Source organism: Calypte anna, chromosome 2 (assembly GCF_003957555.1).
Source record: "Calypte anna isolate BGI_N300 chromosome 2, bCalAnn1_v1.p, whole genome shotgun sequence".
Lineage (NCBI taxonomy): Eukaryota > Metazoa > Chordata > Aves > Apodiformes > Trochilidae > Calypte > Calypte anna.
The window spans coordinates 35,808,256-35,831,564 of NC_044245.1; the positions used below are offsets into that span (position 1 = coordinate 35,808,256).

A 23,309-nucleotide genomic window follows, 5' to 3' on the forward strand; every position below is an offset into this window, starting at 1 on the left:
GTTTAACACGGCCAAGTGCCGGGTCCTGCACTTTGGCCACAAAAACCCCATGCAGCGCTACAGGCTGGGCACAGAGTGATTGGAGAACAGCCAGGCAGAAAGGGACCTGGGAGTCTGGATTGACAGGAAGCTGAACATGAGCCAGCAGTGTGCCCAGGTGGCCAAGAAGGCCAATGGCATCCTGGCCTGTATCAGGAACAGTGTCGCCAGCAGGTCCAAGGAAGTGATTCTGCCCCTGTACTCAGTGCTGGTGAGGCCACACCTCGAGTACTGTGTCCAGTTCTGGGCCCCCCAGTTCAGGAAGGAGATTGAGGTCCTGGAGCAGGTCCAAAGGAGGGCAACCAGGCTGGTGAAGGGACTCAAGCACAGATCCTATGAGGAGAGGCTGAGGGAGCTGGGGCTGTTCAGCCTGGAGAAGAGGCAGCTCAGGGGAGACCTCATCACTCTCTACAACTCCCTTAAAGGAGGGCATAGCCAGGTGGGGGTTGGTCTCTTTTGCCAGACAACTTTCAACAAGACAAGAGGGCATGGTCTTAAGTTGTGCCAGGGGAAGTTTAGGTTGGATATTAGAAAGAATTTCTTTACTGAGAGGGTGATCAAGCATTGGAATGGGCTGCCCAGTGAAGTAGTGGATTCTCCATCCCTGGAGATATTTAAAGAGACTGGATGTGGCACTCAGTGCCATGGTCTGGGAACTGTGGTGGTAGTGGATCAAGGGTTGGAACTGATGATCTCAGAGGTCCTTTCCAACCCAGAGAAAAAAAAAAAAGAAAATACTAACTAACCTGAGGAACCTGAGGAAATAATAGCATGATGACCACAGCAGGAGCAGCAACTCAGTTATGGCTGTTGCACAAAGAGAATAAGCAATGGAGAAATGGTCCATATTTAAAACCACAGCAGTGGTTATAATATTTATTTAAATCGTCAAAATAAATATCTGATAACATATAGCTAGCCAAAATTCCACAGGTTTTTTTTTTTGTTTTTTTTTGTTTTTTTTTTTAAGATGATATGGAAGTAACGTGAGTGCCACCTTCTGGTGTAGGAGTGAAAACACTCGTGCATCTTGCATTCTAACTGAAGGGCGCCGGTTTTGTTTTTTTTTTTAATAATTAGAATATTCATCTTCAGCATTCACAGAATGCTGTTAGAACAAATATAGTTAAATGTAAGAATCCAGTGAGACTTGCTCATCTGTAGTGCCTGGAGCAAAATAGCTGCATTAATGCTGGACATCTTTTCCCTTAAATTTAACTTCAGACACGAAATCCTACTAAAACACACTAGTGACCATAATTTTAAATAACTATTTAAATGCAGTGGCTTATAATACAGAAATTAGTCTTGAAATCAATGCACTTGGGTGTGTATATCCTTCCAACTCTTCCCCACACTAAAAAAATCCTTTTTATTAAAGTGAAACATGAGCATCTCCTATCTGAGACAGAACCTAACAAAGAATAAGCAAATATACTACTACAAGGTGCACAAACAACTGCAGCCCATTTTATAAAGTCATTAAGAAAATATGGGTAATTTACAATCCACTTCAAGTCTATTTGCACACTGCTACCCTTGCAGGGCTAAAAAAGCTTTGACTTCTCTTGTTTCATTTCATCCAATACCCACAACATTATCTCGGAGTATCCTTTGACAGTAACTACCAAAGCTGTTTCAAAGCAACTGCAAATTCAAGAAACAAACCTACCCCAACTCAGGAGTTGCCTCCAATGCAGATATAAATACAACTGCACCTTCTTTGTGCTTACAGTAGTAAAAACAATTCACCAATAGCACTGGCTCTAGGTCTCTTGCTTTTGCCCACATTCAGTATGGGCTGGAAGCATGCAAGTCCACATTTTAGGTGAGACCACAGTGTGTCAAAGCTTTAATTCTGTATGACGTCACACAGACCTCTCAATTTTGCAGTTCTCTATTCCATTTAGCACAGGTATATGCCCACACTGAGCCTGCTCTTCCCCACAGGCTAAGAAGCCACTGCTAGATAAACACAACAATTTCACAGCTCCATGCACTTCTGTATATTGAGTTCTGTCAATTAGGATCACAATCCTTGAGTCTTCTGGAATACACACGGCAACTTCTGTATTTTTTTAAAATGTATAACCCTTTTGAACAAAACCCATTCACATGTTGATGTTCCAGCAAATTCTCATTCAAATTATGAAGACAGTTATTGCACTTGGATGTTACAGCAGCAAGCACTTCCAGGAGGTGGACCATGTCTCTTTCTACAGTTGCCATCCCCACTTTTTCTTACTCTAATAGCAGCAACAGTTCATGACGTACATTCATCAGCACTTAACCAATTCCTTGTTTGTCAAAGGTTCTGCAATGACTTCATCACGCATGAACTGCTCCTAGAAAGAGCAAGTAAAGTTTTAGTTGATGTTCTTCATTTTGGGATCTCCTCTCCCTCAACAACCACCAAATAACCATTCTGTTTTCTAAGCTATATATAACCTGTATGAATCTAATTCCCAAAAGATGAAACCACACCTCTCAGACATTAATAAAACCTACTATCTTGGCAGCACTGACATCGTTTTGCCTGTATTCCACCCCACGCTCACTCAGCAGGCACGTTTTAAAGCCCAAACACACCAGGAAGAGAGCACTAAGAAGCTGCAATGAGGAACTCTAACTACCAATAAAGGGGGTCCCACGGGCTCCCCCACACCTCTAACACATATTTCACCAGGGACTTTTAAAAGCTGCCACCGCGCCTCCCTCAGAGGATGGCAAAACCAACACTCGACTTGGCCGCCCCGCATCCCTCTGCCCGCACCCACCTTGTCGTAAATGACACGCAGGATGAGGGAGCAGCTGGGGCAGGTGGCTACGTCCTCGCCGTTCTCCAGGTCCTCCTGCAACAGCCCCCGGGAAAGAAGTCACCGACCCGGGGCCTGCCCGACCCACAAACGCCCATCACCGGCGGAGGCAGAGCCGGGGCCTAACGCCTTCCCTCCCCCACCTGCCGCCCTCCCCGCCCGGCCGCCGTTACCCGCGTGATGAGGAAGCGGTCCCCGCAGGGGCAGGGGTAGCTGTAGGTCTCCGTCTCTTCGTCATACTCGAAATCCTCGATCTCCACCTCATCGTGGAACACCGACATGGCGCCGGGGGGTGGGAAAGGGTAGGAACGGGCAGGAAGAAGCGGGACGGGGCGGAAGGGACGCAGGGACGCACGCACTCCGTCCCGTGACGCGATGCGGCGGCGGGTAGGGCGGCGGCGGTGGGGGGGAGCGCGCCCCCGGGGGACCACTGGGGCTCGGAGGGCAAAGGGGGCGAAGGGGGAGGACCAGGACCAGGACGTGGGGCTGGCCGGGCCGGGCCGTGCCGTGCCGTGGAAGTGTCCCCGGGGATGTCCCCGGTTCGTCCCCTCTCCGACGGGAACCGTCCGCCCTCCCCGACCGATGCCCTTCTTTCCCCGGCACTGCCGCTGCTCTGCCCTGACTTCCCAGCTTGACGGGCGGAGCGGAGCAGAGATCCGCGGGGCTGAGGGGTGGCGGCAGGGTCCTGCTGCGACCTTGTCCTTCCCCGCCTCCCGGGCCCGGGCGGGAGAACGGCGGGGACGCAGCCTCCCGGCCTCTCCGGCGCTGCCCCGGTTCAGCCAAGCTCCTTCCGTGCCTTCCCCCACCCACCCCCCCTCTCCTTCCATGTCCCTTCCTGCTAGGTCAAGGGGAAAAGCTTTTTTCGGTCATTGCTTTCGCTGGAGGGCTGGTTCCGAGCGGTGTCTCTTACCGATCTGGCTTTTTGGGAGATTTCCTATCCAGGTCGCTTGAGTATCGTGACTTCCCCTCAGCGTTCTTGCAGTAACTTTATCTCAGTTTGCACTTCAGTGTGATACAGACTAACTACAAGTAACTCTCTCTGTTCAAATACTGATGTAGGGTTGAGGGAAAGAAGAGATGCAGCCTAGATTTCGAGCGATATTAACCCAATGCCAGTGGGTCAGAGGGTAAGGAGAACTGAATTAATAAATTGAGCAAAGGAAGGACTAATATACAGATGTAGCGCTCTTTTCTCTCCTTGGGGCAAAGGAAGAAAAGGTCTATTTGGAGGGATTATTTCTGTAAGGGCTTGGGTGAGAAGAGAATAAAAAATAATGGGACGGTATCCTACCAGACCAGAGCTTGGGAGGCTGAAGCACCACACTTACTGAGGGCAGGGAATTGCAGAAGAACTGGATGAGAAAAGAAGGTCACGGAAATGACAGATGGAGTAAAGGTTGGACGTGTGTTGTAAAGGCATGAGTCAGACTTGTATGTGGTGGAGAACCAGGACTTATTATAAGAGATTTGGGAGTTTATTAGTTACAGACTAAAATTTACAAATGTTTTTTGTTATGATTTTCAGGATTTGGAAGTACTGACAGTGTAAATGGAACAAATATCTTGAACTACCATTCAACTAAATTAGTTTTAATTTAGGGTAGAATCTCAGACTTAAAATAGTCTGTTTCAATAGGATCTTTCAGCCCTACTTGAAAATTCTAGTTGCTACAATAAAATAAGACTGAGATTTATTTTGTTTTCAGTATTATGCACTGATACTAAACTGCACATTTCCTTGTTGGTTTATCTTTTTATATGTAGACCTGAACATCTTTGCTTCCTAAAGTGGTAGCAGTGCTTAGCAGCAGAATTAAGCCAAATACATAAACAAAATCTTTGTATTGGATTTTAAAGTTAGGCTGCTTGCTTTACCAGCAGATGTCGCCGTGTTAAAGATTTGGCTATTAATTACAGACAGGGTTTTGAAGGACGTGAGGCGATTTAAAAATGAAAAAAAAAAGAATAGCTAAATCTTTGTTTTCAGTCCTTGGCCTCTGTAGCAAATCGTCGGTCTTTATGTGCTTCTTTGGAATGTTGTGGTGATTTAATTAGTCCCGGCTATTGGCATAAAGAGGTTACCTGAGAATGTCCATGTTCAAACATCCTTCATTTTTATGTTGCATTAGTTGATGTGATGGAGTGAAAATTTTGAAAACATGAATCAAAAAATACTTTGAAGCCTAAAAAAAAAAAAAAAAGGATATTTAGATAGATACAAACAAGACCTCCCATCTAAAATGCTCCATATTCTAAAATTATCTCATGAATTTGAGTAGTTTGATGATATGTGAGGGCTCAGGGTCTACAGACTGAACATTATGATGTAGAGGAATGCGAGCTGTTCATTAGATGTGTACTTAGTCTTGCTAAAATAATTTAAGAATATTAATACTTTTGTTACCCATAGCTTCTATACATTTGCATGTTTGTAATGTTTTGTTTAAATACAGTGCCTCATATATGTTACGGAAAAAAATGGTAGCATAATTGTGCTCATTGGTGTTAAGAAAGTTTTAAATAATTCCACTTTGAAAAGTTGCAAGATGCTGTGGAATTAAATGCTAAGATGCTTTTAAAAATTACGGGTAATTAAAAGCTTCAGGAAGTATTTCTTGTGCTTGAAAGTGGGTGTTTTGAGTAGTTACAGTAAATGTATTCTGTTTCTGAGCAGCCTAATTTATGAAATCTCTGCTTCCCATTTCTACAAGATTAAAAACAGGACAAATTACTAAGTGACCAGCCAGTGCAGCTGTTAGTGAAAGCCTAGAGAGTGTAGGCCTGAGGAGTTAAAACAAGCTGGCTCGTTGCCATTTCAAACAATTCAAAATGAAAAACAACATTGTGAAAAGAAATTACATGCTTTAAAAGAATGCAGGCAAAGAGATTTAAATGGAAGAAAAAGATTAGGAATGTTTTTAAGAAGCAATGGACTGCATCATAGGAATAATGATGATAATTTGATAGGTGATAATAATATGATAGGGAATTCTGCAAATCCATTATAGGAAAAGTGAAGGCAGATTTACAAGCAATGAGAGAATCTCTTGGCTCACTGTGAACCTGTTCTTGAGTTTTGTAAATTAAGGGTATTTCTGACTTACTTTGAATACTACACATGTACTTTATCTGTCTTTCACAGCTCCATTTGAGTATGCACTTCTAAAGCTTCACACCACGTTTCCACTGTAGTGCAAGTAACCCTCTGCCACTTGCTGAACGGTTTAAATGTACTATGTAGGATAGATGGAAGGATGAGAGGTGTATATTTTTTAATTAACCTGTGAAGAGTTTGATTTAATGTTTTAAAAAATTTCTTATCCAGAACCCTTTCTTTAGCAATAGAAAGGGAATGCATATTCAGTGTTTGTCTGATCTCTTTTCAAACAAAGTTATTGTTTAAGCATTGACAATGACAAATATTTTGGCTGGAAGGGACTTCTGAGGGTCATCTAATCAAAGCTGCTTCTTAGAGCAGAAGAGTTGTCAGCACTGGGCTAGGCCAGCCCCAGGTGCAGATCTTGGTACTTCTTTAAATTCATGAGGTTTCTGTGTTCCAGTCCTGCAGTTTCTCAGTGTTCCTTTGAACTGATGCCCTATCATTCAGCATGTCAGCCACCCCTCTAATTTAGTGTGGTGCATTCTGTCTCCTCATGCAAGTCACTGATAAAGTCACTGTAGCCCAGCACCAACCCCAGGCTACTTTACTAACCAGCAACTGAAGCAACTTGAAGCCATTGAGCCTTTCTGGTCTGCTCACCCACCCACCCACCCTCCCGCCCAGACAGTTTTCAGCCACTCCAGCATTCCATCTATCCTCGTCTTCCTAATGTGTGTGCTGTGGGAAATGGTGTCAAAAGCCACAGGAACATCAAGGTGTATTTGTGTTGTGCGTACTGCTGTCACCTTAGCTGAATGGCCAGACATTTTATTGCAGTAGATATTTAAATTTGTCAAACATAATTTGCCCTTGGTAAATCTGTGTTGAATCTCCCTTATCTTAAGTTTTCACCAAGGGGACAAACTCCAAGCATTTTCCCAGAGGCCTGAGGTGATGCTGACTGCATGGTTTCTTGCCTCTCTTAAAAAAACCAGCCTTCCATTAGTCTTTTTTTTTCCAGTCAACTGGGGACTTTCTCTGATTACTGTTTTTTGTAGGTGACAGACAGTTGCCTCACAAGCCAGTCAGATGTGTCTGTGAGCAACCTTGAACATATCCCTTCTGGGTCTGTGCATTGAACTGCATCTAGATTCTCTTAAGGTGCTGCTGGCCTTACTCCTGCTTATCTCTCCCCAAACACTACAGGCATGAGTATTGGTATGGGTGCAGGCTTTGCCTGTGAAGACCGAGGCAAAAAAGTATTGAGCCTTTTCCATAGGATCTCTGATGACGAGTTTGTCTTCTTCAGTAGATGGATTAATATTTTCACATCTTTATGATTCTTTTGTACTTTTAAAATTCCTTCTTGTTACCCTATATGCCTATTGCTAGTTTTAGCTCCAGCCGAGCTTTGGCGTTCCTGATTTAATGGAAATAAAGGGTGAAAACAAGCCATGTCAAACAGTGGGTATTTTATTTAACTAATATTTATATGGATTTTTCAGGAGCTGGTGGTTCTGAAGACCGTCCACTCATCATGGCTCATGCTACTATTTATGTGGGTCCCCAGTTACTGAGACGTGCTAGCAGAACTTTTTCCACTCATCCTGCATTGGTGGTGTTGAGGCACTCTGCTTTTTGTTACTGCACAGTGAATGGGTAGGTAATCCCCATACCTCCTGCTTTCAGTGGGACAGAATCATAAGCCAGCTATGGGGGGCAGGCCAGTAGTAGCCCCAAGTCAGCTGAGAGCTTAAATAAGGGCAATTGCCCCCAAGGTGACCAACAGGTACATCCATCCCACACCACTCACCTCATGCCCATTATAAAAGGGGGAAGCATGCTGAGGCCTGAGAGTTTCATTTCCTGGAGCTCTTCTCTCAACCTATTGCTTCCTCTGCTACTCCCAAAGATGAGGCTGAGTATAAGTTTATATGTTTTATATTGGTGTTTGTATAGAATTTGTTATTTAATTAAACCTGTTTATATTTCAACCCTTGGGGTTTCTTTCTTCTTCCTCAAAGGGTCATCAGGTGAAAGTAAACTACTTCATTTTTGTCTCAGATACAGGCAAAATTAAGGCAACATACACAAACTTTTGGGTTGTTTGTTCGTGGGGTTTTTTTTCTGAGAAAGAATGTCATGCTAACATTGTCAAAAATGAAACTGACAAATTAATACATACCTATAAATACTTATTTGACTCCCAATTATATGTTTTACTTAGTTCTTATTTAGACGTATGTCAGCTGTAGTCTGGATTGCACTGGTAAATTTTTATGTTAATAGAAATTCGCATCAGTAAGGGACAGCACAGCTGTCACTGACAATTATCTTTGCTTTTTGTTGCAGCACAATAAAATCAAAAATGAAAACGGATCATCTAGAGAGGACAGCAAATAATTTTCGCCAGGAGGTTTGTGTTTTCTTTATAATGTAAGGAGGGTTTTTTTACTGGTGCGAGGAAAGAGGATAATTGTATTAGATGCTTAGGCTTTGTTTTATTTTCTATTGGAGTCTCTTTTACTTGTTTTTATTTCCCTCATTTTTCGTATTTGGTATAGTCATAAGTGTGCTTTGTGGTCAAAGGGTGAAATGTAATGAGGTGGAAAAATTATTGTTGACATGTAATGCTGTTTATGTTGGACAAGAAATTTAATAGAATTCTGGTCAAGTATAGATTATGGTCAGTAATGAAAGCACACTAATACCTATCATCTCTACACAGACATTTTATGGATTTCTACAATTCTGATTTAAATTTGAGATTTAAAATGTGGGAAATGCCATTTTATAACGTAAGGAGTAAGATTAAAAGTGTAGATATTTTGAAGGGAGAAATGATAGAAGTTGTAGAAAGTATCTTGGCTTGTATCTATTTTAACTCACAAGTACAACAAAGATAGAACATTGTTCTCCAAAATCCAGAAATAACCTATTCTGTATCTCAGTGTTGTGCATTCTTTTTCATAATGTTCAGAGGTGAATCATAGAATTGGCTGGGTTGGAAGGGACCTCAGAGATCATCAAGTCCAACCCTTGATCCACTACCGCTGCAGTTACCAGACCATGGCGCTGAGTGCCACATCCAGTCTCTTTTTAAATATCTCCAGGGATGGAGAATCCACTACTTCCCTGGGCAGCCCATTCCAATGTCTGATCACTTTCTCCATAAAGAAATTCCTTCTAATATCCAACCTAAACCTCCCCTGGCACAACTTAAGACCGTGCCCTCTTGTCTTGCTGAGAGTTGCCTGGGAAAAGAGACCAACCCCCACCTGGCTACACCCTCCTTTCAGGGAGCTGTAGGGAGTGATGAGGTCTCCTCTGAGCCTCCTCCAGGCTGAACAGCCCCAGCTCCCTCAGCCTCACCTCACAGGACTTAAACCCTTTTATTTCATATAGGAAATTCCTTTCTGTAATTAGCTAAAGTACTTATTTTGAATTTTTTTTAATACTGGGAGAATATTACTTCAGTTCTCAAAAATGTTTCACCAGTGAAAAGAATTGTGCATTTTTCCTAGACTTTTCAGGAGAAATAAAACCTTTTTGACTGAAAAATCACATCTTTAGTTCCCAGCAGCTGGGAAACTGTCCACTTTTTTCTCCATTGTTCAATCAGTTTCTCTCAGTCTTGAGTATCTGTGCATGACAGTCTTTGCATGTGTCCCACAGCAGGACAAGCTCCGTGTTCTCAAACACACTACACAGGTGTTAATGCCCGAATGTTATGTTACGGTTTTCACTATGAGTCTGTCTGAGAAAAAGTCACAGGCTTAGGGAATTCACTGAAGAAGAATGGGTGGAGGGGATACATAGGTAACCCCAAAACTGGAGATTCAGCATCTGTGACAAATTTAGACAGATGAGAGAAATGTAGGCTCGTTCTGCCTGTTTCCAGGCTGTCAGTTCACACCTAATAGCAGTGCTTATTTGGGTACAGACTAGCATTGCTTGTGGACATTCAGCTGCTCAGGCTGATCCATTTATGCCAGAATAACTCAATAAATGGACAGAAAGAGTGTAGAGATGCACAGATGCACACTTTTTTTTTTTGCTTCAGGCGTGAAAAAAACCTAAACTAAAAAAACCTAAACTATTGCACTTCAGAGTTTTGCAACCGTGTTTTTCATTTTGAATATTTCTGGTTGCCTGCCATTTCTACTTTTTCTGCTCAACATAAACACTAGGTAGCTGCAAGCACATGGTAAATGGATCATTGTGATGTGTTGTAAGCTCTGAGGTGGTACAGGGAGCTGTGTAAGGTTTAAGGAAGAGAAGGATGCTGTAGGTGAAGGAGCAGAGCTCAGTTCCAGTACTGCAAATTCTCTGCATTTCAGAGGATTATGCTGTTTCTTTTTTTAATGCTTGATTTATTCTTTGTTATTTTATTTCTGACCACTTTAAAATCCGTTTGTTTTAAATCCGCTGCTTGGTTTTAAATTCCATATAATCAGCAGTTGGCTTCCCTCAGTCTGTGTTCCCTTATTTGGCCATATTGGTCCTGCAGAAAGATGAAAGAATCCTAAGGTCTGCCTTGCATTAGTGTCTGTGCTACACTGCCTGGAGAAGAGTGGTGGGAGGATATGGGCAAGGAAAAGAGCTTAACACATGAAATTCAGAAGTCTGAAGTCCTGTATTCTCCTCCCTCTCACTGCAGCCTTGCTCTGCCTCAGCTGGATACTCTTGTGATGGTCCAAGTTACTAGTTGAATGTCTTTGATCACCCAATTTACCTCCAATGTTTTGAAAAAAGCTTTTCATACTGATTAAGAATTAAGTTTCCAGTGCTCTCTGTCAGATTTATCAGCCAAAGAACAAATTGGGGAGTGTACTAAGGGCTAAAGAAGGGAATTCAGAAGGTCTATACTTAATGTCCATTTCCTGCACTTGGAAGTTTCTCCAGCAGAACAACCATTTAAGTCGTGTATCTGACAAATCTCTTGCTTAACTTAGAGTGACTGCATTCCTCACTTAATACTGTCTGCTAAAGTGGAAATGTATGCTACTTTAAATTGGCAAGTGTCCTGCTGATTAATGGGACAGTGCACGTGTTCTGATGTTGCTTTATGAATAAACTAATTTCCTGCCATGTGTTTTAAATTATAGCATAGTTGCTTAAGTTTTAAAATTTTTTTGGTTTCTTTGATCTTATACTAATGAGAAATAGTAGAGTTGTGGTGGTATTATTAGTATTTCCTAATGTAGTAAATGACATCAGCATTTTTAACAGAGTAAGATCTGCATATTAGCCTGTGTAGAAAATATTTAGAGCATTAGTTTCTTTGTAGAGGAAAAAGGCTGATAATTATAACTCAAAAATACCTGCAGAGGAAGAGCAGGAGGGCAAGGGATGAAAATCTGTTTTGTGCTGAAGGGCATCAAAGAGTTGGAAGTGGGGAGCTCCTTCCCAGCGGTCCTGTTGCAAAATCTATTCATTTATAAAAAAATTATTTTACACATTTTTAAAATAATCTCCTTCGAAGCAGTATAAGCTATTGCAACTATATTGCATCCCCTCCCATCTGGTTGCCAAATAAAAACTCATCTGTGAACTATCACTGAATGCTTGTGTCCCAGTTTCCCTGTCTTTATAGATCACATACGTGATCAAATATGTGTATGTAAAAGTAGTAACATGACTCATGGTTTTATTTCATTAATGCATAGACTTTCAGTAATGTATTTAATTACTTAAATAAAACTTGATACAGATCCAGAATTCTCCCTGGGACCTCAGTAGCAGCTGATCTTTTATGAGAGTGCTTTGTCAGTCTTTAAATCAGAGATCTTTTTACTTTGTTGCTAGAAAGATATAGGAGTGTTTGCCGTGTATGGATGTAAAAGGGATCTGAAAACTGATAATTAGCAATCACTTCTCTTCATCATTATGTTTATGAAATAAAAGTTTACATAATCTTAGAATAACCCTGTCAAAAGTGACAGAGATGGTGTACTGTAAGTAGAAAGTAATTTCTCCATTCAGTGACCATGTATGTGAATCCATTTGTGTTTCTCTACCCCAGGGAAAAAATATTGGTATTTTAGGTAATGAAGTGTCACAGATAGCATGCAAAATGATAGATATCTCCTACACAGTTTCTTGATTACTTTTGCTGCAAATGATGTCTACGTAACACAAAGTCTTATTTTTCTTTTAGGTTATTTCACAAGCAAAAGTGTGTGGGATCACCAATGAATCGGAAACAGTCAAAAGACTTCGTTTGGCTGTTGCAAATAAAGACTTTACTTTCAAAGCAGGACAGTGGTAAGATCTTGTGAGGGGAAAATCACCAGCATAAGTCCACTATTACAAAATGTTTAAAGGCCTCTGATACTTGAGCGTGTAAAATTTGTTAGTTTGTATAATGTTTTTTTGTTATTGGGTGTTCTGTGAAACAGCCACTATTTAGCTTACGTGTAACGTAGCTATCATTAAATATGCTAATGTTTATTCTTTAAGTGTTCAGTTTGGTTTGGTTTGGTATCTTCACCTGGTTTAAGTGTATCACATTGTTTCTTCATGAGTAATTTGGAGGACACTGCACTTAATTCTCCAAGCTGCCTTTACTATCTGTTTACTAGCAATCTTTACAGTGGAGCTGAGGCTGCTTCTGATTTGCAACTTACTTAGTTTTGGTTTGTAATTAAAATCAGAATTGCCTGTTAACTATTTTTCTTCCCCTAGAAGTTTCCATTCTGAAAGTTAAGCCTGTTGTGTCAGATTAATATGTAAATAGGCAAACTTGAAAATAAAAAACCTTGAATTAGCAAGCTTTTGAAATAATGAGCTGTTTTGTTAAGCAACCTTTCAGCTTTTTTTTTTTTTTTTTCCTGGAAAATAGTAGGTATTCAAGGTTTTTTGTCTTCCTTGATAAAAATGCTCCCAGTCAATATTTTTTTTTTTAATTAATTTAAAACTATGACTACTTGCTTCTGGCACTGGTCATTTAAGGTATCTCTGAGGAGGCTTTATAGAGAAGTCTTCCAGTACTTGAAGGGGGCCTACAAGAAAGATGGGGAGAGACTTTTTGCAAAGGCCTGTAGTGATTCATAGTGAAGGGTAACAATTCTAAGTTGGAAAGGGTAGGTTTAGATTCTACAGTCAGAAGAAATTCTTCAGTGAGAGGGTGGTGAGACACTGGAACAGGTTGCCCAGGGAAGCTGTGGCTGCCCTCTCCCTGGAAGTGTTCAAGGCCAGGCTGGATGGGGCTTGGAGCAACCTGGTCTGGTGGGAAGTGTCCCTGCCTCCTGTGAGAGGGTTGGAACTCAATGATCTTAAAGGTCCCTTCCAACCCAAACCATTCTGTGATTCTATGATTTAAGTGTTCCTAAACTTTTTATTGGCTTAAGCATCTGAAAGTGGTTTTGCTGGAATCAAAGTATGGCTGCCAGAGTATTAACAGCATATGTTACTCATGTAGTGTTAATATGCTGACTTTTAAATTTAGAACCAGAACACAAGATGTTGATTGCAATAATTTGTTTGTGGAGTAATTTGCTGCAGTTTTTGCACATGTGCAGTGACTCATATTAAATTCTTGCTTGGCAGTACTTGGAAAGTACATTTGCCCTCCAAAAATGTTTTAGAAATTATCATGCTGAACACTGAAAGCTTTAATTATCATTACTCTTCTTCATTTTTTTCTTTCTTGAAAGTATTCTAATGCTATTGTAAGGTATACAAAAAGTTTTCTATACTTCTAGCTATAAACTGTGGTTGCATTTTCTGATGAGCAGTACCAAACACCAGACCACAATTTCCAGGGTAAAAAGGGCTAACTTTTAAACATTTTCTATAGTATGATGTTGCAGCCAAAGATTGTCACTATAATGTGTATATTTTTAAAAGTGTTCTAATTGCCAAGCTTTTCAGTAGGAAAAGTGAATTTGTTTTGCAATTATGCCTGCAGATACTGATCCTTACCTGACTTCAAGGAACAGTGAAAAGGCTTATTGCTGTTCCCTGTTTTGATTTACTAAAACATGCATTGATTTACTAAAACAGGTTTATGCATGTTAAAAATATTATGAAGAAGCTTTATGGCTTTAATGTTTCTGACCTCTTCCTCTTACACTTGCTAACTGTTGTTCTGTTCTTAAAGGTGTAGCTTAGGTAGCCTTTAAAAGGAAAGAAATTAAAACCACTGGAAGATCTCTGTACCTCCCCTTGTTGTGCGTTTATATAGAAGTATTTTTTTTTTCTGTACAGCTACTCTTTTTGCTTAAGCTTTCACAGATTGTGTTACTTCAGGAGTCCTCTTATCCTTTCTATACACAACTAAGATGAGACAAGCAATCAGAAATAAAAGCTAGTCCACTGTATAGTATATACTTATAATTATGTAACTTGGAAAGAAATAACTGCTACAAACAGAAACATAAGCACATATTAGTACTTTAGAAGGGTAAAAACTACTTTTGATTACAATTTTCTAGCAATTTTTGGTTTTCTGTGTATGTGTCCCCACCCAGCATAAAGAATGCTTCCCCTTTATATCAAGCAGAACTTTATAGCTGTTACATTACAGCATAAATATGATTTTTCTCTGTTGGTGGTGGTGTGTGGGGGGGGGGGGTGTGGTTTTTTTTCAGCTGTGTAAGTATTAAGATTATTTTCCACCAGAGGGTGGTAAAGAGCTTTGCTAGCATCTTGAGTTGTTGATAAAATAAATGCTGCTCCTGCTAATCTCTTAGATCTTTATTATCAGTAAAGCTAAGCCTTATGGTCAGTGGGGCTGCAGAAGCTGAGACAGCAAAATAAACCTTCTCTAATTGTTTTGGTTGTTGACCTCTCATCTGCAGTCAGAAACCTCCATAGACCATCAGGTTCATTAGCTTAAAGTTGAAAATTATATCACTGCAGTATTGTATATATCACATTTTGTGTATTCTTCGAGAGAAAGGGAGGATGTTCTGCAAAGGGTGAAGCTTTGTGGGGAATCATCAGGCAAGATTATTTTCTTTAAAAAGTAGTGAACTATTCAAGTGCTTCTCTCCTTCAATTATTTGTGATCCTGAAGAATAGTTTTGCTGTTTAAAGAACCTATCTATGCAGTGGAAGCTGACCTGTACTACTTCTTGCATTCTGGTTTAACCAATACTGAGCAGTAACACTAATACTCAGGTCTGAGTTCAGTAATGGTTCTTCAGTACTTGGCACTGCTTACCATTTTTCCTAAGTGGAGCAGCCCATTAATTTTAAACATTAGTTTTCTTTTGAAATACAAGGGCTTTTTTATGTGCTGTAGAAAACTGAAGTATTTACAGATTTATGGAACACAGAGGAGTTTAAATGTTAGATTATAAACCAACTTCTGAGACTGCTTAGATTAAAGCCTTTTGTGAAAATGAATTATAGCTCATGTGTAGTAATGGTAATGGCTCACCTTCCATACTCTTTAATTTTTGGTGTTGTAAAAGCTTAGCCATAAGTTACCTTCTAATCTGTAGAAACCCATGTGTGGTTTACTTTGACTTAAAAAAAAAAAAGTTATTTATGCCAGTTCAGTTTTCTCTCAACTATAAAGAAAGGTGCCACCAGAGGGCACTGCAGTTACTAGGGAAAGCAATTCAGCTGTAACTGATTTTTCACATGAGAAATTTTTTATGGACTGTGGTTTTACTTCAAGTATTTCATCTTCCCAAGAAAAATAGGTGTTTTCATAAAAATGCATTTCCCTAAAATTAGTTTCCTAATCTTTTATGTTCGAAAATTGAAGAGCCCACCAAAGGGACTGGAAAGAGTGGGATTTAAGCCATTCTGTCAGGCCATACTGTGTTTTTGTTTTGAAATGCAAATAATTTAGTTAAACACCCAGAATACAAGTTTGTTGTAAGATATGGCATCTAATGTTAAAAGCAGAGTGCTGATTTAACAAAGGTGATGACGTTTCTAGATTAAAATAATTCTAAGCAAATGGTGTTACTCAAGATTAAGTCCTTTTTTGGAAAAGTTATGTTATGGAAATGAAGATGTGTTTGTAAAGGAAGGATAATTGAAACAAAGGCAGCCATTTTATTTTGTTTATTGTTTTCCATGTTTGGAGTTCTTGGCTTTTTTTAAACTTTCGATTCTGGTCTATTTTTAGGGTTGATTTTTTTATTCCTGGATTATCTGTAGTTGGAGGATTCTCAATATGTTCAAGCCCTGGCCTGTTGGAACGAGAAGGAATATTAGAGCTGGCAGTAAAGCACACAGATCATCCTCCTGCTCACTGGATTCACACTGAGGTAAATGAGATGAACTGTGAAATCTGGTACTTTTTTATTTCCTGTTTTTGTTTGTTTTGGGGTTTTTTGTGGAGTGGGAGGGCTGGTGTGATTTCAGCCACTTTTTGCTGAAAAACTGTTGATTTGTTCAACTATTTTTAGTACAATGTAAATCTTAAAACCTTCTGTAAGGGACTGAAATTTTATCTGTCAATATGGTTACTGTGATCTTTTGACTCTACTTGTGCTGGGTGGCCTTAAACTGATAGTGTAGTTAGAACATGTAAGGGTTCTTACTCCTTTGGAATTCATTAACTGAAAAACATTGAAAAACCTCTGTTCTAACTTGTGTCCTGAGAACAGGCTTTGTTAAACGTGGCAAAGTTACATCTGATAATATCTTGCCATCATTCCTGGCTTTTTGTACAAATACAAACTGGAAGCATTGCTAGAGAAATACAAATATGGATTATTAAGGGAGATCAAAGGGAGATACTTAGATCAGTTTTTTTGAAATTACAAAACAAGAGAATACTTCAGAATTTTTATAGTATGCTTTTAAATATGCCAGATTTTGGTAATATTGATATAAGCCAAGTCTTGGATTTTTTTCTGTGTTACAGTCTGACACTTTGGCCTCTTCCAGCATTTTGTTCATCCATTTCACCCATTAGTTATTGTCAGAAGAGTCTGGTTTCTGCTGCTATCATAGATCACAGATGACCTGTCCTATCAACTTCCGTGCTTTTCACAACATCCTCTGATTTGTCCTGTTTGCTGTTCTCTGCATGGCATTTATATTTCTTAAATTTGGCTGCAAAGTTTCAATTCACAATTCTTCCAGATTTACAAATCCTGCAGTTCAGCAGTCAGCAGAATTAAAGTACAAAATTACTAGAATTGAGAATATCCAAAGTGGTGCTTATCTAGCAGTGAGTGACCATCCACAGTATTTTAATAGGTGTTACAGCAAGTTATCTGCTATAAAGAAAATAACATTTCTGACATGTTGTGTAGAACTTTTATGTACCAGCAGACCACATAATTTCGTTATTGCTCTTTAGAGAATATGCAGGCCTAACTTCATTACTCCCACTCTCTGCAGGCTTGCTTAGGAATTTTTGATGTTGTAAATCAGCTTGCTGTGGCTGTTTTTTTTTAGAATTTACAGGGAACTCTTTAGCAGGTAAGCTATTATCAAACCTGATACTGTGGAGAAGGCTCCAGGGTATATATGGACTTTTTGAGCTAGACAGAAATGCAGACTTTTCCTTAGGAAAAAAGAACAAAAAAATAGCAACCTAGAATCTGAAAAGGTTGTAAACATGGTGAAAAAAGCCTCTAGTACTTAATTATTTACAAGTTATTTATAAATTAAGTTGGTATCTCAGAGTTAAAGGTATTGTAGGAATAACTAGTACTCATTTACTCATTTTGTTTTTTTGTCAAAGATACTTGTATTAATTCTTTGAATACTGTATATAAAATCATATCAGAACAATGTTCTTTTTTGCTTAGGAAAATACAGCCCTTTTTTTTTTTTATAACTGCACATGCAATGTACTGATTGCTTCACTTCTCTGTCTAGGCTGTTTCAGTGCTGTATTTTCAAACTAGGTTAAAGGACAACACTTACTCCAGAATTTATTGGGTTTTTTTGAAAACTGATGCACTCTGAAACATGTGGGTGACTGATGGTTAAAAGAGATTCTACCTGTGTCCTACGTCCTTCCTATAGCTGAATGAGGAAGCAGATTAGATGAGAATGAGATTGCTTCTACCTAAAAATGCCCATTTCCACAAGGGATACCATTTTCTATGTCTACCTTCTGGCACCCGAATCTGAAACACTCCTGGATTCATGCATCTCAAAACCAAAGTAGAACATGGTGGGAAAGCCTGGCAATGTACATTGAAAAAGGAGAAAATAGTTTCAGATGAAAATTGATTTTCTTAAACAATATCTGAGAAAAAATACTATTTTGCCATTCTTAATTATTGCATAAATTTTCCTGGTCATGCTCACCACTGTAGCAACCTTTTTGTTCAGTGCAGTACCTTTGCCAAAGGGCTTTCTTCCTTCTGGTGGAATTGTTACTTGTTTAGACCTTTGTTTACAGTTATTGTTTCAATTTTTGTTTCAATTACTGTTCCTCCTATCAAAAGGATATTTTTGAGGAAGCATTTTTATTCTGTAAATGATGAACTGCTAATTTTCCAGCACTTTGTGTAGCTTGACTTTTTTTTCTCTCCTCTTTTCCCACCTTCCCTGGTTTTGGAATCCCTTTTTTTTTAAAAAAAAAAACATATATGGCCTGAAATGAGTTCTGTTTTCTGCCCCTATTAGTTCTGTAAGCTTACAGTGAGAGAACTCACCAGACTTTTCTATACTGCAGTTTCACACTTCCTACCAGGATGAAGAGCAGGTTTTACCAACATGATACTGAACCAAATGTTGTTTGTTTTAGCTTTAGTTCTCCGTGGTCCAAAAACCCCCTGAGCTTTGGCAAATTTCTCTAAAAAATAATTTATTGTGTAAAGTGGAGAGAACAAGAGGTTTTCCTGTTTTTGATTCTTTTGCAACTCTGAAGTTGCACATGCAGATGTGGTTCTGCAAGAAATATTCTTGTGGATACTTGCTTCACTTCTGGTGGTTTTTTATTTTTTAGGAAGAGGAATGGGAAAACCTTTTCCATCTGTGCAGTTCATTCCAGCTTCCTTCTGTGGCCTCATATCAAGGCCGTTTTTTACATGAAACTGGGTTTAGGTAAAAGTGAGATTTCCCATGTTAACCCTGACCTTTTGCAACCACATACTGCTCTGGAACCATTATATGAATCATTCCTCTTTCAGCTCCTATAGGGGTAGGAAGGGGGAGTCACCATCCTGCCTTATCAGAAGACTGAAACTTCTAAAGTAGAACTAGATCCCTAGAGACAAGAAAACAGATAGCTGGAAACTGCCTTCATTTTAAAGTACTTTGGTTTTCCCTCACTGGTAAATAAAAAAACCCAACACGTATCAGCAAGTCTTGTGACTGTGGTGCAAGAATATTATTTCAACTTTTGCTTTTAGTTTTGAAATCAAATATCTTCTTTTCCATCCTAGTGTACTCTTGACTCAGAAGTGGCTCTGCGAGTGGGAGGTGATTTCTTCTTTGATCCTCAGCCTGGTGACTCCCCTGTAAAACTAGTGCTGATAGCAGGGGGTGTTGGAATTAACCCATTGTTTTCTATACTGCTGCATGTAGCAGATCTTCAGGGATGCCAAGAGAGTAAAGGAAACGGTGACAAAATAGGAACAGCGAAGCTGTACTACAGTGCAAAAAATACAAGTGAACTCTTATTTAAGGTAAATAACTGTGTTGAGATGTTTTTTTAAATAGGTCTCAGACACTCAGCTATCAGTGTATGTATCATTGTGTTGGTAAGTTTCAGAGAGCCCTTCTGTGTAAGACAAAAGTCACTTCCTGATGTAAATCTCATCTGTGTTTTAGTTACTTATTGCCAGTGTACAAATTACGGCTGTTATTGGACAAACCTGGTTTCATTTGACTTCATGGACAGATCAGTTAGCCCTAAGTGCCTACCTCTTACTATAATCTCATAAGAGCACCAAAATATACTGAAGATTAATAAAATATATGGGTATATACACACTAATAGTAGAGTTAATGCTATATGTTATACTACCACAACCATGTCATTCCATTACAGATATCATCACGAGCAATTTTATCTAAAGGAAGTACAGTCTGAAATGACAGGGGAGCTTTGTTGATATTACATTAGTTATTTGGTACTGGGTATATGAATGATTTATAAGCATTTCTTGTAAAATTGCCTGTAACAGAACTTCATCAACATTTACTTAGAAGTTAAAGATCAGTTGTCACTCTCAGCCACTAAGGATCACTGATAACATTTCGGGGTCAAATTAGGGCAGCTTTTGTAAAGACTCTTCCTTTAATGAGTCAGATTTCTTTTAAGTATTGAAAGCTTTTAAGATAAAGGTTAAAATCTATCATGATTTCAGTAACTGTGTATAGGTCCAACACTAGTGCATCTTCTGTACTTGTAGTATCATTTTAGAGATACAAAGATGTGTGTTTTCTTTGAAAAGTCATTTGTTTCTGGAAGCAGAATAATAAACTGGAATGCATCTGTTTGGGCAACTACTAATCTCCCAGTCTGTTCTAAGTATACACATTTTTTATTGTGCAGACCCTAGAATATCCTGCGTTTCACTTCAGCAGTGTTATGACTGCAGAATTTACACATTGGAGCTTCTGGGACAGAAAAGAGCACAATGATGTGCTACAGTGCTTAAATATATCCTTCCCTTCATTCTTCACATGTTCCTCAAATCCAGAACATGTGTACAAAAATTCTTTACTTCTGTGCAGGTAATTGAGGAAATAGGATGACTCGAGTCCTTATGCTGTTGTGAGATACAGAACTCCATGAGGAACTGCTGGGTTGTTGCTAATGTTTTAGAGGACCTGTTCCCTGAAGAGGGAGCTGTGTGTGTCACTCACATCCAGCATTAGAACAGAATTACAAAGGACACCGTATTTTGGTGTCTTCAAGATGTCATTGAGCTGGGTTTTCCTGATTTCATGAGGACTGAATGTGACCCTCAATCCCTTATTCTGGCTCAGACACTCAGATAAGTCTTGTTTGCTCAGCTTTGTTTTACACACTAACTCACTTGGCTGCAAAGAACCTGCTGAGCTGTTGAAATTCTCCTTCATTCAGTTACAGACAGCCTGTCTCTTGTCTGAGAATACTAGGAAATAATACTGTGGTGTTGTATCTCATCTGTAACATACTTGCCACTTTCTCTCCATGTCTGTGAATTCCAGAGTGAAAGGTTACAAGTAGGTGTTGGGAAATAGTGTTTTAAGCAGGTGAACTCCTACCTTAGAGATGCTCTCTGGTTTGGTCGTAGGACTTCAGCTTAACAGGATGTGATCAGTCCTGAAAGTGCTGTCAGACTGTGCATGGTTCCATAGAAAGGGGTCAGAGGATGAGGAGTCCTACCCAGAAGAGTGAAAACAGAGCAAAGTTAGAGGAACGAGTGGACAAGGGTACAGCAGTGTCTGTGCTGCCCTGCACTCTGTGTCTTCTTAGGGAAACAGATTTATCTGTTAGGCAGAATCTGTCTTGGGGTTTTTTGTTAAGCCACCTATGGCAGACTCTTCAGTGTAGCAACTGGTTAGTAAGCAACCACATAACAAAATGAGCTAATTTACCTGTTCACAGAGTAGAAATTATTTTTATTTCAGGATATGTAAGAAAGCATTTCCAGTGCTTCTTCCAAGAGTGAAAATCCCAAATAGTGCAGAATCTGGATGGTAAATAAATCTTAGTTTCCGAGCTAACTATAGCATCTGACATTTATTTATTTGCTTTTTCTTTACTGTGATTTGAACTGAAGCCACTGGGTTTTTGGTGGTGGTTATTAGAGTCATGATTCAGGGAAGTGAAAATTACAGTTTCTGCTCTGGTACAAACAGCATTAGCATTACAATGTAACTGGTTTTACTTGGGAACATGCGAGAATGAAGGGTTTTAGTAATCTTACCAGATAAAGCAGTTAACACTCAAAAAGTTCCTTAAAACTGTAAATACCAACTGAGGGGATTGTTTTTTGTTTTTTTTTTTCAAATGGAAAACCCCTATGGAAGTCAAAAGAGGAAATGTGAGAATTTATATGGGGGAGAAACCAGGAAAGGGCATAACTGGTTCTTAGGTCCAGATCTTACAATGTATTGTAAAAAAAGGAGAAAAGCACTACCATAGCTGGTGGTGCACTGACATTCCAGGCATGGAAATTCTGTGTATGTGTGCAGGTCAGCCTTGGGAAATGAAGCTCATCAAGTTCTCAGTGCTGAAATGCAAGTCTTGGGGTGCTCAGTAATAATCAGTGGTGTTCTCTGACTTTATGTATACATCTGCTTTGATTTAATGGCCTGTGGTATAAGCAAGTGTGTTTAACATTACAGAAAAGTATTCTTGGGTTGATGAATGCATTTCCTGGAAAGATCACATGTCATTTCCACGTCACCCAGCAGAGTTCACAGATCTGTGAAGAACTTCAGCCACATGTTACAGGTAAATATTATGGCAGTACAGACAGATGACTTCTAAAGTCTAAGTTTGATTAAATCCTAGAGGTTGAAGCTTAATAACTTCTACTGTAGGCATAACTTAGTATTTTCTACATTTAAAGATTCAAAATAAGACATGAGTTAAGCCTATATAATTTCACTGTACATGTTATGCTTTGGAGAAATACTTCCCCTTTGCAGTTCTTCATTTCTGGTAAACCTTCTCTGTTAATTCTAAACTTTATACTGGTATTTCCCACTGCAAACTTTATTCCAGAAAAAATTAAGCAAAACATTTATTTTGCTTAAGGCAAGATCCATGAAGGATAAGCTGACCACTTGTAAGAGAGAATTCATTATGTTTCCATTTCAGTGGTATTTGTATTAGAGAGACTTAATTTTTTTTCATCTGAATGTGGGATTTTTAGTTGTATGTAGCAATTATTTTAGTGACTAACATCCCATGCATTCCAACTGGAAGTCCTGATCTAAATCCACAGAAGAACAAATTATTTTGGAAGCCTCAAATCTTGATAACTATTATTAGACTTAAACAGCCTGAGCATTTTTAAGAAATGAGTGCTGGAAATACCCGACCAGTTATTCTTTATGAAAATACTTCATGATTAATATTTTTGTTCTCATTTCCTGTTTTTTTCTTTGTCAGAGGGAAGAATATCTGAAAAGGATCTAGAAAAACACGTATCTAAGGATACATTATGGTACATTTGTGGTCCACCACCAATGACAGAATCCATATCCAAATTACTATCAGATATTGGTGTTCCTAGAAACCGTATTTTCTTTGAGAAATGGTGGTAGTGGCACCTGCTGAACAGAATTAATTTTGTTTCCAGTGTATTTTGATAAGCTGAAATGAACAGAAATGGACTATGAATTGTTTGGAGGATTTTACTTCATACATGAAGATCCTGATGGTGTTCCCTTAATTTAACTTTAATACACCTGCTGTAATACAGTGCTGCTGATTCTGGGGGGAAAATTATTTTATATTAAAGACATTAACTGTT

At 39.2% G+C, this 23,309-nt stretch overlaps 2 protein-coding genes across 8 annotated transcripts; one reads left to right on the forward strand and one right to left on the reverse strand.

Annotated features, from left to right (window-relative positions):
• Positions 1–945: 945 nt before the first annotated feature.
• Positions 946–3,388, reverse strand: DPH3 (diphthamide biosynthesis 3). Its single transcript, XM_030444529.1, has 3 exons — positions 3,029–3,388; positions 2,817–2,891; positions 946–2,384 (listed from the first exon to the last, which is right to left on the reverse strand). The coding sequence occupies exons 1-3, from the start codon at positions 3,134–3,136 to the stop codon at positions 2,319–2,321; spliced, it is 249 nt and encodes an 82-aa protein (XP_030300389.1). The 5' UTR covers positions 3,137–3,388; the 3' UTR covers positions 946–2,318.
• On the forward strand, positions 3,156–23,309 carry OXNAD1 (oxidoreductase NAD binding domain containing 1). Of its 7 annotated transcripts, none has more exons than XM_030444522.1 (9): positions 3,227–3,242; positions 3,915–3,982; positions 7,461–7,614; positions 8,308–8,371; positions 12,116–12,222; positions 16,046–16,187; positions 19,275–19,517; positions 22,174–22,282; positions 22,946–23,309. In XM_030444522.1, the coding sequence occupies exons 3-9, from the start codon at positions 7,493–7,495 to the stop codon at positions 23,098–23,100; spliced, it is 942 nt and encodes a 313-aa protein (XP_030300382.1). In that variant the 5' UTR covers positions 3,227–3,242; positions 3,915–3,982; positions 7,461–7,492; the 3' UTR covers positions 23,101–23,309. The 7 variants fall into 7 exon arrangements, with proteins under 7 accessions (XP_030300384.1, XP_030300382.1, XP_030300385.1 ...); XM_030444523.1 differs by lacking the exon at positions 3,227–3,242 and adding an exon at positions 3,377–3,394; XM_030444527.1 differs by lacking the exon at positions 3,227–3,242 and having other exon boundaries at positions 3,824–3,982; positions 19,275–19,311; positions 19,417–19,517.